Here is a 16,206-nt window from a genome sequence, read left to right as displayed (position 1 = left end):
TGGACAGCATCTCAGCTTGAGAGAGAGTGCACAACAATAGAGAGAGTGTGCATGATAGTAGAGAGAGTGTAGTTGCAGCTCGACACTTGATTGATTGAAAAGTGAGATGCCAAGTACAAAGTACAACCCTTAAGACTTTAGGGTTGTGTAAGTGACTTAAAGTGCGTTCACACACAGATGTGTGTAATGTGCAGTAATTGACCAAAATGTGTAACACAAATACACAAATGAAAAATAACGTGACTAGGGGGAAAAAACCTCTCTTATGGAGAGTAAACAGTGCCCCAGAGTCCTATGTGCGGTTCACTGACAATCGTGTGAGCGTAGGCATGAGTAAAACCCAACACAAGGGGCCTGAATGGTGTAGATGACAGTGCAAGTTTATATAGCCACTTTTCTATCCCCCATCCCGATTTCCATTTCCCATCCCCATGTTGAGAAACCCTTCACACAGTTTGTGTTCTACGTTTAGGGTTTCACACTAGACAACCCCAAAAAGGGGCTAGGCGCCCACAATGGGGCACCACCCTAGACAATTGGCGCCCGAAGGCAGTCTCTTGCCTATTTATAGGCTGCCTTGGTCACTCATTCTATATGGTTGATCCTTCAATATGTCATTCCCACTCTCTCTCCTTAGTCTTTTGACACTCTCTCCTGTCACCTTCACCTCATACCATTAGGCACCAACCTCCATCTTTGGAGCTGCGTTTTGGTGGCAGCCTACCCCATCTTCTACTGACACTTCACCTCCACATTTGGTGGCAGCTCCATTATCTTGGCATTAGTCTTCTCCAACTAGCAACCTCATCCACCCATCAGGCGTCAACCATCACATTGCGTTTGGCAACTTGGTGGAGTTCTTCTGCAACGGGCGGCCTTCCTCCATCATAGTGGTTAGCATCTATCATCATCAAAGGCAATTGCACCTTGCGTTTTAGTTCTTGGTTGCTTCTCCACTCATCAAGTGCCACTCTATACCTAGTGTTTTCACTCCTAGAGAATGTCTTCATCTACGTTTTCAGCATCTGGCTCATCCTACACCACCTAGCGTCACTCCCAGCAACAGTTAGCGTCAATTCAAGCTTGCGTTTGCAAATGGAGGCTTCATCGGTTGTCTCCCTGCTTGTAGGTACCACTCTTTATCCCTATGTTTGTAGATTCAAAGGCTCCTCACTCTTCGAAGGCAGTCTCCCTGTTCCATGCGACACCTCCTTATCCTGCATTTGCAGACTCAGAGGCTTCTTTGGCAGTCTTCCTGCACTTTAGGTCATCCTTCGTGCTATGGCACACTTGTATCAAACTCACTTCATCAGCATGATTCATCTTTCATCTTCTTGTTGAGTTTCTTTTCTCTCTCACTGTTTGCTGAGCATACTATGTGTTTTCCCCCGCAAACCCTACTGTCTCTCTGGTCAGTCGGTCATTTTGACAACCCATGCCTATTCCACATAACCATATAGGCACAGGGAATAGCAATCCATGGCCATCAACGTCCTCATCCCCCATCCCCGTTTCCCATCGCATGTGACTATGCTGCTTGAGATGGAAATGAGAAGGATGAAAAGATGACATCATGTTCGGTGCTAGAGCTTTGAATGTCCTCATCTCACTCACACACTGTCTCATAACTAGGAGATGGACACGTAAAGAGACAAGAAATGAAATGACTACTAGCACCCCTCTCTAATCTTGCATAGCCAAAGGCCAAAGAAGCAAAGAGGTAGGAGCCCAAAGGGGAAGAGCATGTAGAAGAGGAGCAACACATTTTACCCTTACAGTCCACTTCAAACCATCTTTTAGATTGAACACTGCACACAAGCTCCAAGGGAAGCTCCAAAAGACTACAATAGATCCAACAGTGGCAAAGAAAGCAATGTTGATGTGGTCCATCAATGAAGAAGAGATCTAGACAAGGAGTATAACCCCTCTCCCAAAGAAAGCCCAAAGAAATGGGTGGCCTATTGATATAAAGGGGATAGAGAGGCCTCTGAAGGGTCAGACAAAAGATGGTATCTAGTTGGGAATGGACGCACCAAATCACTAGCCCAACTGCAAGATAATAGCAAGAAGCTATCGAAATCAATGAACCACTAAACAACCATGGGTGGACATGTACAACAAGAACGTAAAATTTTTAACTTAATGCTCTTTGGACACTTAGCTGTGCACATGAGATTAAGTTAGATGTGTGTGTCACAATGATAAATAATCTCATCTTGGATAGTCGGATACATTGGCAAAGGTCGCATGGGAGGATACCTAAAACCAACCTTCCTTCATAAATAGGGTGATAAATTACTTGATTTAACACATATTACAACAAGCATAAAATTCACAAATCTGAAATAAATACATTACCACATTCATCTTGGATAGTTGATACCCAATCACCAAAACTAGCGCCCCTTGTGATATTTCTTTAACTTATATTGCTTGAATTTATAGTACAAGGAGGTATAAGCTAATTTCTCTACAAATTTCAACATTTTGGGCTGTCACCAGAGTCCCAGACCAGCAGCAATAGGATTTGCCCCTTGATTCTGACACAATTCAGGCACAAATTGAATCGAAAACACTTACGTATGGGTCAACTTCAATAAGGATGTACAATTTCTATCAGATCTGCTGTAATTACTTCAATTCCAATGACTGCTCTGGTATTTGGTTTCCAGTTAATGGGCACATTTCAAGGTAGCTGAGAAAGACTAATTACAGCAATAATTAGGTCTCGATTCGGCAAAATTGTGATGAATATCTTCAGATTTTCTGTGTGAGAAAGAGAGAGAGGGCGGCTGTGCTGCACGCCTGCCCTTCATGCTGCCTGTTCTTCATCTCGCCCTGTTCCTGGGGCCCTGCTTTGCAGCCCTGCACTGGTTTGGGGGCCTGCACCCCAGCCTGCAACCTGCCCTGCACCTTACCTGTCCTGCACCAGCCTGCAGGGGTTCTTTTTCTAGCCTGTGTGTACTAAGAAGGGTTCATACAGGCGTGCGGTCCTGTGTTCCATCGCCTTCAGGTCTGCCAGGCATGCAGTCCTGTGCAGGCGTGCACCTGCAGCACGCTATCCCTACCTTCCTTCGCGTTCAGTTCACACAGGTTATCAGCCTTGTGCACGCCCAAACCAGCAGGCAGAAAGAAATACATCTGCAGCACAGTGACGATCAGTCTGCAGGGCACAGATCTGAGGGGGAGAGAGAGGCAGGCAGCTGGAAAATCAGACAGGCAGAGCAGAGTCAGTACTTCAGTCCAGCCTGTGTGAATTACAGACCTGCAAACGTGTGACCAAGCTTCTGTAAGAGAAAGAGAGAGACAAAGACTGATGGAGACCTCCTGTGGCATCAATATGGATTTTCTGGACCAACACTTGGCTGAGGGTAGAAGGTAAAGATGGTTTGGATTCAGATGAGGAGTCTTGGGCTGAGGACATCCCTCAAGATGTTGAAGCTGATGAAGTGGGTAAACGTCGTAAGATAGTGAATGAACCTACAAATATGATTGTTTTGGAACCCCCACAACAAGGCAGTTGCCCTCCTTTGCAGGAGCCACAGGACAAGTACCAAGGTGACACATCTCAACAGGCCGCATGTACCCCTTCCTCATAAACTAATCAGACTCTTCAGTATATGCTTGCTAGCACAAATACTCTCATGCATGATTATGCACATGCAAATAACAAAAAAGCAAGCTCTATGCCAGATGGTGATCCTTTGGTAGCAGTCATGGGGACAGATATTGTATTACAGCAGATTGCTGCCTCCATAAGAGGGCAGCTATCTTTTACTTTACAGTAAGGGTTCCTTTGATTCCCCGTATCAAAGCATGGTTGCAGTCCATGCTTTTGACTGGTGATGCAAGTCAAACTAATGCTTTGCGGCAACTGCAAGCCCCTTTGGTAGAGGATATTTATGATGGTCCTAAAGGGTTTTTTCAGATTCTCTTTCATTCTTCAAATGCTTGGGCATGCATAATGCAGTGTATCCCTTTATTTTAAGATGGTCAATTGGTTCATGTCGTCCCTATTGAGCTAAAAATGCATTAGCCTGACTTAGACAGCCTCAAAACACAATTAATTATTGAAGAAACCATCTTATTTTAAAAAGAAACGTGATTCTAGAGCGTTACTATTACTGTGTCCCTCTTGCAAAACCCTAACTTGGGTGCCAAACTTTCTATAAATAGGCATGCAGCCCATTGCTCTCTTCCACCAGATCTCCCTTTGGAGGACCCTAGAAGGTCTGCTTGGCTCGTCCCTTATGATTCATATGCATCACTATTTACAGCTGATTATATTGCACATTCTGAGCCGGACAATTAGCAAGAGGCTCTCCAAGACCCTCTATGGCGTAAGGCCATGGAAAAGGAACTAGACAGTATTGATCGGAATGAGACTTGGACCCTAGTGGATTGTCCTAATCACAAGAAGGTCATCAAGACAAAGTAGATCTTTAGGACCAAGCGAAAGGCTAATTGTACATTAGACAAATACAAGGCTCACGTTGTAGTGCAAGGTTTCAAGCAAAAGCATGGCATTGACTATGAAGAAACCTTCACACCTACTACTTGGTTGACATCATTTCATCCATTGGTTGTACTTGCTGCTCACTACAATTGGCCGATCTATCATATGGACGTCAAAAGTGCCTTTCTAAATGGTTATTTGGAGGAGGAAGTCTATAAGGAGTGGCCTCCTGGCTTTTCTTCCGCTGACCAAACTGACAAGGTATTTCACTTGCAGAAAGCTCTTTATGGACTGAAGCAAGTGTCGAGGTCTTGGTACCACACAGGATGGACGAGTTCTTACAGACTCATGGATACCATTCTCCCCCCCTATAATCCTAATGTATATATACCCATCACTGGCACGAAGGTCAATTATATCCTGCTATATATTGATGATATACTCCTCACTGGCTCAAATTCTACAACTCTCGCAAAAATTAAGGCATAGCTTTGCGCTACCTTTGAGATGACAGACTTTGGATTGTTGTCTTATTTCTTAGAAATGGAGATTGTTAGATCCAAGGGAAGTGTCTTTCTGTCACAGTAGAAATATGCCCTACAACTGGTGGAACAATATTGCATTGATCAAACACGGCCAGTAGCCACGTCTCTAGATCCCAATGTCCATCTATACAAGGATACCTCAGGTCCGCCTTTTGATACTCATACATATCGTTCTGTTGTAGGGAAATTACTTTGGTTGATTCATACTAGGCAAGATCTTGCATTCTCAATTAGTTTTCTTAGTCAATATTTAATGCACCTAGAATGTCCCATTGGGTTGCTTGTCTTCATATATTAAGATATTTAAGGTGTACCTATAATTTTGGACTAACTTATAGTTATGGTTTATGTTTGCAAGGATACACTAATTCTAACTGGGCAAGAGAACTTGACACCCGGCATTCTTATGGGGCTTACCTCTACACCTTGGGCGCGGCACCCATCTCTAGGGCTAGCCATACGAAGGTGATGGTGGCAGCTTCCACACAACTGAGGCCAAGTATTAGGCTCTCTTCGATGGCACTATAGAGGCCATCTATGTAAGGAACTTGCTAGCTGCGCTTCAATTCCCTTGCAAATTGCCTATAATTGTCTACTACGATAACCAGAGTGCCATTGCCCTTGCGGGCATTCCTATCATATCCCCTCAAACACGATACATGGCGGTTCACTACCACTTCATCCAAGAGCAAGTTGAGTTAGGCACCATTCGGCCAGTTCTTCAGTATCTTCTACCGCGGATCGGCTTGGGTACACCCTCATCTATTTCAAATTAACAGGGATTGGGTGCTTCCCTCTTAATTCTCCTTCTAATTTTAAGAGGGCGCGGTTTCCTTCTCTTGATAGTGATAGTGATTATGTTTACACTTTTTCACTTTTAGACATTTATTTATTATATATTATATATTATCAGCATTTATAACTTCATTCGTACTGTCAAGATGACATGATTATAAAAGGACGCTTGGGTAAGTGAACAATTTCCCTGCAAGGACACTGTCCAAGTGGCACCGTTGCCTCGCATTCTACATGAGCATCAATATTTGCATCCTCCTTTGCATTACCCCATGCATTGACATTCTATTCATGTAAACATGCATCTATGCACATTTATCTCTTTTTGGTCACCCTTGGAGTGGTCAACTCTAGATCCACCATAATCGTGGCATTGCACATGGCAATCTTTGAAGGCACTCTTTCCCTATACTTGCATGTTAGCTTTGCTTGTCGTGCTTGCTTTCCCGTCTTGCCTCTCTCCACATACTCTCTGTATGATTGGCACGCACACACACACACTTAGAAATCTCTAAGCACTTATCCTAGTAGTGTGTGGGATTGTTTTGATTATTGAATGAAGGTCTTGGTAATAGGTTTTGCTAGCATTGCCAAAATGTAGGCTCTTTTGATGACAAGTGTAACTCAACGGCCAAGGGCACACAGCCAAATCCCCTACTCGGATCTCCATCTCATTTGGTGATGATAATGTAATGATAGAAGCTGAGAGGAGAGAGAAGAAGAGCTGAGGAGAGAGAAAGAGAGCAAGAAGAAGAAGGAAGAAGACTAGAAGAAGAGAGAGAGAGAAAGAGAGAAAAGAGGAGAGAATAAAGGAGGAAGCCATGGAAGCTGGAGATGAAGGTGAAGAGTATGATCTTGATAATAACTGGTTGCCATAATTTGGGGCTCTTACACTTTATATACCCCGGTCAGTGTAACTAGGTGTCTAAACCCTAGTCAGTGTGTATCCCACTTGTTACAATCCATCCCCACTCTGAAGGTTTTTGCCCTCAAAAACAAGGAGAAATAGAGGGAAGTGATGGGTGAGCTAAGGGAGGGTTGCAGAGTACTACTCTGAGCCCTTTGACAATGAAAATTGGGTGGGTAGAGACTAGGGACAGCATGCAGTCCAGGATTGGCCTGCTGAAGTAAACAGGTCATAACTTTTGATAGGCTGCTCCAAATAGGGCATACCACATGTCTAAACGGAGCTTATGACGAGTAAATTCAGCTTATGTAGAATGCACATGCCTGAGATTTGAATAAATACAAAACTGTTCTAAAACAATGTGCAATCTGCAGGCAGAGGGTGGTCAATTAGGGCATGACCAGCTAGTCTTCTAGCCATTGGGCCTCACGGAGGTAGGGAAACTCATTGATGATGGTTTCTAGGCGCCAAGAGGCTTCTTCCAAAGGTAGGCCTTGCCATTTGATGAGGTATTCTTCAATGAATCGGGACCGTAAGTGCTTATCTCGCTGCCCAATTATTGCTTCAGGGATATATTGAGTGATACCTTCTTCATCTATGGAGGGAAGTTCTTCCACATAGTCCACTGAGGAGCCTACAAAAGGTTTCAGCTGGCTGACATGAAACACATTGTGGATTTTGGTGGTAGGGGGGAGTTCTAAGCGGTAGGCCAAGTCACCAACTCTCTTCAGGATCCAGTATGGGCCATAGAAGCGGTAGACCAGCTTGTTGTTGTTGCCCTCTTTGAAAGTCGAGTAGCGGGACTTAGGCACTTTCAAAAGGACCAATTCTCCTTCTTGGAATTCCAAATGCCTTCGTTTCTCATCAGCATAGAGTTTCATGTGTGTTTGGGCCTTTTGAAGGTTCATTTTGCATTACTGAAGTAAAGCTTGTATGCAATCCAACTCAGCCTGACTCTGAGGATTAATCTTATCATTAAATAAGACTGTGGGGAGGGGAACCTTATACCCATATAAGGCCTTAAAAGGGAAAACTCCAATGCTAGAGTGCGCGGAGTTATTATATGCAAACTCAGCCAAGTGAAGCCACGTATCCCAACCATGTTGTATATCAAGGCAAAAGTGCCTCAAATATGTCTCAAGCCATTTGTTCACTCTTTCAGTCTGGCCATCAGTCTGAGGGTAGTATGTAGTGGATAGAGCAAGCTTGGTTCCCATGGAGGTGAAAACTGTCTGCCAGAAGTTACTCATGAACTTTGCATCCCGATCATGTACTATGACCTCTGACAAGCCATGCAACTTGAAGACATTTTCCATAAACTGAGTGGCCACCTGAGAGGCAGTGTATTGGATCTTAGTGGGGATAAAGTGGGCAGCTTTGGTAAGGCGATCAACGACCACATAGATACTATTCCACCCTTTCTTAGTCACAGGAAGGCCAGTGATAAAGTCCATTGTGATGTGAGTCCATTTCCCTTCAGGGATAGGGAGAGGCTGCAAGAGGCCAGCGGGCCTGAGTGTACTATCCTTGTTCTATTGGCATGGAACACATTTGGTCACAAAGTCCTTGATATCCCTCCATACGCCTTTCCAATGAAAGCTCTTGGCAATCCTGTCATATGTTTTGAAAACACCCAAGTGACCAGCAGTGGGGCAAGAATGCATCTCTTCCATAATCTTCTGCATGAAGGGGGAAGTGTGGGGGATAACAATCTTGCCATGGGACCAAATAAGGCCATGCTTGAGCTGATATTGGGAGTTTTCAGCCATGACTCCATGCTGTAATTTCTGAAATATGTGGCTGAAGTGATCATCTAACAAGTAAGCCTCTTGAAGCTCTTCAGCCCAATCACTCTGCAATTCTGAGATAGAGGACACCCTGCATGCCCACATTCGAGAGAGTGAATCAGCCACAATATTATCCTTACCCCGAGTGTGTGAAATATCAAATTCATAGTTCTGTAAGGTTGCCACCCATTGCCTTTGCTTATGAGTCAAAGTAGACTGAGTCAAGAAGTACTGGAGGACTCGGTGGTCGCTTTTTACTTGGAAGCAGCTGCCATACAAATAATGGTGCTATTTCTTGATGGCATGGAGGATGGCCAACATCTCCTGGTCATATACATTCATTTGCATCTCCTTCTCATCAAGCTTGTGGCTCTCAAATGCAATCACACCATGCTCTTGCAACAAAACTACACCAATACTCCGACCACTGGCATCACAATGAATGGTAAACAGCTTAGAGAAGTCAAGGCAAACACAAGGATGGGGGCTGAAGTAAGTGCGTCCTTTAACTGTTTGAAGCTATGATCCGCAGTGGCATCCCAAAAGAATGACTCCTTTTTCAAACAATCGGTCAAAGATGTTGCAATAGTGGCATAGTGCTTAATGAAGCATTTGTAGAATGAAGAGAGACCAAGGAAGCCACGCAAAGAAGTGGTGGTGGAGGAAGCGGACCAGTCTCTAACACATTGCACCTTCTTTGGGTCAGCCTGTTACCATTTTTGCTCACAATGTGTCCCAAGCACTCCACAGATGTCTACATGAATATGCATTTGCTCTCCTTAGCAAAGAGTCGATACTCTCAATATATCAAACACCCTCCAAACGTGTGTCAAGTGCTCCGTAGATGACTTGCTGTAAATGAGGATGTCATCAAAGAAAACAAGCACAAACATGAACAGAAAGAGCTGTAGGATTTTGTTCATGAGGCTTTGAAAGGTGGCAGGGGCATTAGTCAACCCAAAAGGCATCACTAGAAAATGATAAAGTTCACAATCAACCCTGAAGGCCATTTTGACCTCATCTCCTACCCGCATACGAATCTGATGGTAGCCAGAGTGCAAGTCAATCTTAGTGAAAAAGCATGCCCCTTTCAACTCATCCAGCAAATCATCAATCCGTGGGATGGGGTAGCGGTTCTTCACTGTAATATTGTTCAAGTCTCTGTAGTCAATACACATGCAAAAGGAGCCATTTTTCTTTTTGACTAAGAGGACGGGGGATGTATAGGGGAAAGAACTCGGTTCAATGAAACCCATCTCTAACAACTCCTTGATTTGCTTTGCAACCTCTTCATGCTTACACTTGGAGAGTCTGTAAGGGGATTTATTCACTAGCTTGGAATGGGACTCTAGGTCAAGTGGGTGGTCCGCTTGTCTCTTGGGAGGCAGGGATGTAAGCATCTGAAATAGGTCATTGTATTCCTCAAGTAAGGCCTCCAAGGCTGAATCATTAGAACCTGCAAAGGGCTGATCAGAATTGTCCTTATTTAATTGAAAAACAAAGATTTGTGAGCATTTCTTAAACTCCCATTTGAGTTACTTTGCTGTAATGAGCTGAAAATCAGCATGATCTTGAACTCCCTCTAGGTGGATAGACTATCCATGCATCATAAACTCCATGTAAAGCTAAGAGAAATCCATAGCAATCTTTCCCAATTGTTTCAGCCAATCACAGCCCAAGACAACGTCAATGGGGCCCATATCTAGGGCAATCAGATCAACCAGTGTCACATAATTTTCAGCCAAGCATAAGGGAATTGCAAGACATACATGTGTGCTAATTTCTTCTTCTCCATTTGCTACTTGGACCTTCAAGGGGTGGTATAATGCCATAGGGGTGCATTTCAACCGATCAATGGCTGATTTATTGACAAAACTGTGAGTGCTTCCACTATCCACAAGGATAAAAACATGCTTTCCATTGATACTGCCTTGAATGCAAAGGGTGTTGGGCTGCGGGAACCCGTCCAAGCGTCCAAGGAGATCGAGCAAAGGGAAGTGGGAGGTGGATGGGATGTTAAATCAAGTATCTGTGATGGAGCACCGCCCGGGTCAAAGGGAAACCCATCCTCGGGATCATAGAACTGCTCGTGATCAACATCCTTTGTAGGCTCAGACTGGTCAATGGGTAGGTCATCCTCCTCAGTGCGCCAATCTTCCATGACATACATGCTATGAACTTTGACCTTAGCTGTCTTGTACGGGCATTTGGAGGCATGATCAACAGTGTACTTATCTCCACACTTAAAGCATAGCCCATTTTCCTTTCGTTCCTTCACAACATATGGAGAGATGAACCATTGGCTACTGAATCCATGGGAAGGTGATGCAGTGGACTGTTTATTTTCAGCATACTTATTCTCAACATTAGAGCCCAATGCTGTCCCAAAAGTGCTCATTTTTCTTTCAGCATGGAAGGCGGGTAAATGGGTATCTTGGGGTTGTTATTGAGCATAGAAGTGCCTCGAAGACCAGCTCCCTGTGGGGCTGATCGTAAAGGAATGCGGGGCTGTCCAACACATTGCTAAAAATGTTCATTCTTACGATACTTTCTTCCATATCTCTCAGCTAGTTCAATTGCATCAAATAGTGTGGTAGGTTTTTGGGCCATGACATCTGCTGATAGGCTCGGTTCCAACCCATAGATATACTTGTGCAATTTAGCATCATCGCTAATGCTCTCCATATACATAGTCACGTTCATGAACTGATTTATGTATTCACGTACAGTGAGGTTACGTTGGTTAAGAGTGTACCATCGTCTTGCATCAGCAACATCAATAGCGACTGCATGCACTTCAAGTGTCATACATGGGTGCCATTAGCATTGTGGGGTGTCCAAGGGAAATCACTGGGTCAGGGGGAGTGGAGCTCATGGAAGTACCTGCTCCTACATACAAGTATCGGGCTCCAGATCACCAGGAGGTGAGCAAAGTTCCCCCCGGGCCGGGTTGTACACCCCTTCAGGGTCTTAAGTGGTAAGGGAGGGTTACCTCTCTTTTGTCTTACCACCTCACCTGGCATTGGCCTTTTTCCTCAACCAGAGTATCAATGGAAAGCATCTCATGATTTTTATTAAGCAATCAACATGAGATGCATTGGAAAGGAGACATTGGGTCTTTTCATGAGATGCAAGGAATGACAAAGGTTAGGGGTAGGGGTTACCTTGGCAGTCCAGTGACTCACTGGCTGCTACTTACCCAATTTACAATGGCTATTATTCATTTTGGGCTCATTCGAGATCACAAGATCAAATGGGGGTTAATGTCAACCATTACAATAAATTTCAGCAAGAGGTATTATGTATGCACACGAAGAGGATTATCTATTAAACCTGTGCAATCTTGAATCTCTCCAACAATGGATTAAGCTCAGCAAGTGGCTAAATTGAGAGATTAAGATCAGATTGGCATACCTCTTGAATACTTGGAAGGATCGTTCAAGCATAAATCATCGATCAAGTCCAGCTGGTTGGGACATCTGTGGAAGAATACTTCAGCATTCGAATGCTCCTACTGATGAGGAAGGCTCTCGTGCTTGTCCCTGAGCTTAAGCTTCAAAGATGGGAAGCTTCAAGTGAAGCTTTCATGGCTGCCCACAAGCTCCCATGCATGGCACATGGTGAACTTCATGTCTTCCTTCGGAGTAGGAAAGGTCAAGAGGGGTTGAGATATCTCTTAATGGCTGAGCTCCAGGGTTATGGGCTGGATCAAGAGCTTGGACTAATCAGTAATGGCTGTCCACAAGGTGTTCGGCAAGAGGTTCAAGCGGAGTATCAATGTCGGAGGAAGGGGAGAGGTCAAATGTTGCTGAGGGAGTTCAGCCCTTACCCCAGGAGGCCAAGAGTGCCAAGGGGAAGGCCAGGAGTAGGAGCAGGAAGCAAGAGGCAAGAGGCAGCCATGGGCAGCAACGCAATTTGCGCCACAAATTGCGGGCTGCTGCCTGCTGTCTTTGGCAGGGATTCCCTAGCTACCCAGGGGTTCAAACTGGAGCTGAAGATGGTGGGGATCGGATTCCAAGGTTGGCTGATGGTTTGGAGATGGCTAGAGCAAGCTGGGAAGGTTTGTGTTAGTTGGCAACCATGGCAACTTGCAAGAAGGAGAGAGAAGGGGGGATTGAGGCAAAAAGTAACTAGGATTTTTGCCCTCTTCCAACTCCTAAAACTCCAAACTTGGCCTGGAACCCTTAAAATTTGCATGAAAAGAAGTGACGATCTGCTATTTTAACCATTTTACATCCACATATGTATGAGCTCTAGCCATAGCTCCTGCTTGCTCCAAAAAGCTAAAGTTAACTACAATCCTTATTGCTGTGCCTGTACCTTTAAGTTGAGTAACTAGGGTTTTTGGGATTTAAGAAGGAAGAAAGGGAAAAGGGGAAAAGGACCAAAAACTGAAGCTCTGATACCACTTGTAATGAAAGAAGCTGAGAGAAGAGAGAAGAAGAGCTGAGGAGAGAGAAAAAAAGCAAGAAGAAGAAGGAAGAAGACTAGAAGAAGAGAGAGAAAGAGAGAAAAGAGGAGAGAAGGAATGAGGAAGCCATGGAAGCTGGAGATGAAGGTGAAGAGTATGATCTTGATAATAACTGGTTGCCCTAATCTGGGGCTCTTACACCTTATATAACCCGGTCAGTGTGACTGGGTGTCTAAACCCTAGTCGGTGTGTATCCCACTTGATACAGATAGCCCCACCCATTGGAGGCAAAGTGGTGGATATACTCCTAACACCAAAAGTCGGGTGGCCATCATGGCTTGTGAAAACCTAGGGGTATTGCGGATTTAGGACAGCCATCACAATTTGTTACATCCTTGGACATCATGGATGGGCACCATAGCATCACGCACTAGGTCATTAGGTGTGAAAACAGCCAAGGCACTTTAGGGTTACTTTAAGGGTCTTGTAGTGTGGATGGATTCAGGGCACTTTAGGACTTGGGTACTAGGTTCTATAAACAGGACCATGGGCTAAGCTGTGCAATAGTTTTCACATGAGGACTCTGCGATGGCATGGGCTTATAGTATGGGACATCCACCCTTGCAATCAGAGCCACCCGACATGCTGTCGATTTCCAGGCTTGCCTTTGCCCTAGATCCACCCAAGCTTAGGGTGCACAAAGCAACAGATTCACACAGATGTTGGTTTACTGTTTTCTTGTTACCAGCCTATCAAAATCAAACCCCCCAAGAACCGAAATCATCCATTGAGATCCTTTTTACACTCTAAATGTATTGTACACTTTCTGTAAGCAGGCTGCAGGACTTTATAAGCTCTAAGATAATAGCTTTCGTTACAAATAATTAGCCTCATCATGCTTAGTACTCAGGTCCAAGTCAAGCTAATAATCCTGGTAGCTACAACCATTATGCATGCTGACATGAAAAACCATCAAGGCATGAGAAGTTGAGACATTATGATATATGCAATGTCTTTTGATCTTATTGTGCCATGTCCGCTTTTATAACTGTATGCTGTAAGGACAATGCGTATCCTACCAAAAGACATTTAAGCTTCGATCAAACGCATCTCGGAGGAATCAATGAGCACCTAGATTTTGGGGATTAAGCTCTCCCTTCTAAGGTCCAAAGTTTTTCATCTATGAATGCAGTATTTATGTCAAGTTTGATTTGCACCTAGCTTTTGGTTGTCAACCTCAATATGCCTATAAACACAGTGAAGTAATAGAAGAGCTCACACAGCTCTGTCTACTGTGCCCCCCATGTAGAGTCTCTCTGTAGGCATCACAGAATGCACCTGTTAAATTTCCTATCGTGCATGCATTCTTTGTCAAAAACTAGAGATCTGATCTACCACTGGCTGTCTTGGACTAGCAAGTTCATTCAACTTGAGTTGCACATACCTCACTGGGACTTTGAGCTCGTTTGATATAGCTGAGACGTACAATGTGAATTCCTTTTCTTCATAAAATCCAATGAGGTAGATATGTGCGAGATTGGGAATCTAAAACACGTGCATACATGCAAGGAAGGCTGATAAGAAGTGAGCTTGCAGGAAGCAACAGTACTGAAAGACCTGACATCATCTTACCTTCTTGCAAGCAAGAATGGGGTGATGAACCATGGGCTGGCCAGCAAGGGGAAAGAGGGGCTTGGCAAGATTTAGCGAAAGAGGGCGAAATCGAGTTCCTGGCGGACAAAAAAGATGCAGAATTTGTAATTTGAAAACCAGAATTACAAATTGAAGCAATGCAACTCTCCTTAACAGGCTTACAGAGAGACGGACTGAAATCTGATCTCTGGATTGATAGATTGCATGCTTGAAGGGAAAAAAAAAACGGAGCTGGGGCGGTGTGAAACAAATAAGAGTGTATATTGAATGCTTTACGATCGGCCATAACCTTCCGAATTATACCTTTGGTAGGACCTCCCACCATGATCACTGCCACATTTGTCTCTTCAAAGTCTGTCATCTCCCTCTGATTGCTTTTTTGCTTGTCTTCCTACCTTATGTACAGATGGAGGTCGGATAGAGCAGGCAATTCAGGGCCTCTGATGCGAATTCTCAATCTGGATCTCGGAAGAGGATGGTGGAAATGTGTTAGAGATGCAGCTAAGGCAGCGAGGTAAATACTGGAGTAGAGTGTGCTACAGGAGGGGCAAAAAGGAGCAGGAATAGAACCGGGGATATTCTTCAGTCGAGCTCAAGCTCTCTCTCTCTCTCTCTCTCTCTCTCTCTCTCTCTCTGTGTTGCTAGATTCAGCCTCTGTAATTGTGTCACACACACACACACTCTCTCTCTCTCTCTCTCTGTCTGTGTCTGTGGCTCGCCCGTATGAAGAACGTGCTCCACTCTGACTCTCGAGCCACGAAAGCAAGACGTATCTTTGATCTACTGGAAAAAAAGGCATTCTCCATCCGTTTGTATGTGAGCATCGAGCACACACTTCTACATCCACTCTATATCCTTCTAAAGCCTACAAAACAGCTATAGTTTGTGCATAAATACCATACAATAGAATATGTGGACGGTTTATGAGGGGAGCAGGGCAAATGTCAAATCTGCAACTCCCTTTGTCCCTCTTGCTCTATAGGTGGGTAGTTTAAAAGGATACCTTGCACTAACTATTTTTATTGCCTCTATTATCGCGTTAGGATGACTATATCAAGTGTCTCTGCATAGGTAGTGGTTAAAAGGATACCTTGCACTAACTATTTTTAATACCTCCATTATCGCGATAGGATGAGTATATTAAGTGTCTTCAAGATGACTATCTTAAGTGCCTTCTCTCTCTCTCTCTCTCTCTCTCTCTCTCTCTCTCTCTCTATATATATATATATATATATACACACACACACACTAGCGTTCCGCACGTGCTTTGCGCGCACAGAATGCTAGGCCGCTTTGCGACAACTTTGCTGCCTCGAAGCGGCATGGCAACTTCACTCAACAATCCATCTTTTTCTCTCCTCTTTTTCCTCTCTCTCTCTCTCTCTCTCTCTCTCTCTCTCTCTCTCTCTCTTTGCCTTTTATTTTAATTTATTTTTTATTCTCTCCTAGTTCTCTCTCTCCCTCTTTTTTCTCCCTACTCATGTGTGTGTGTGTGTGTGTGTGTTTAAAAGCATACCTTGCACTTGCCTATTTTGTTGCCTCTCTCATGCTAGGATGACTAGCATACAATAGGTGATTAAAAAGATACCTTGCCCTAAGTGTTTTGTGCTACAATGGCTTACGTACAAGAGGTGATGAAAGGTATTCCTTAC

General features: G+C 44.2%; 1 protein-coding gene across 3 annotated transcripts in view; it reads right to left on the bottom strand.

Annotated features, from left to right (window-relative positions):
* Window positions 1-15,410, bottom strand: part of LOC148040958 (uncharacterized) — a 53,906-nt gene extending 38,496 nt beyond the window's left edge. Inside the window, exons 1-3 of one of the 3 annotated variants that reach the window (XM_087675104.1) lie at window positions 14,858-15,410; window positions 14,534-14,631; window positions 14,346-14,446 (exon numbers count right to left, since the gene is read on the bottom strand). In XM_087675104.1, coding sequence (XP_087531230.1) covers window positions 14,346-14,446; window positions 14,534-14,631; window positions 14,858-14,915 — 257 coding nt within the window. In that variant the 5' untranslated portion in view covers window positions 14,916-15,410. Of the gene's footprint in view, window positions 1-14,345; window positions 14,447-14,533; window positions 14,632-14,716; window positions 14,834-14,857 lie in introns of those variants that run through there. The other 2 variants (XM_087675099.1, XM_087675109.1) reach the window with 2 other exon arrangements.
* Between the last annotated feature and the right edge of the window lie 796 nt (window positions 15,411-16,206).

This window comes from Lygodium microphyllum, chromosome 1 (genome assembly GCF_053477565.2).
Source record: "Lygodium microphyllum isolate KBCC chromosome 1, Lygodium_microphyllum_v1.1.10, whole genome shotgun sequence".
Lineage (NCBI taxonomy): Eukaryota > Viridiplantae > Streptophyta > Polypodiopsida > Schizaeales > Lygodiaceae > Lygodium > Lygodium microphyllum.
Note: the sequence above shows the minus strand (reverse complement) of the source record. Positions and strands in the feature narration are given on the sequence as shown.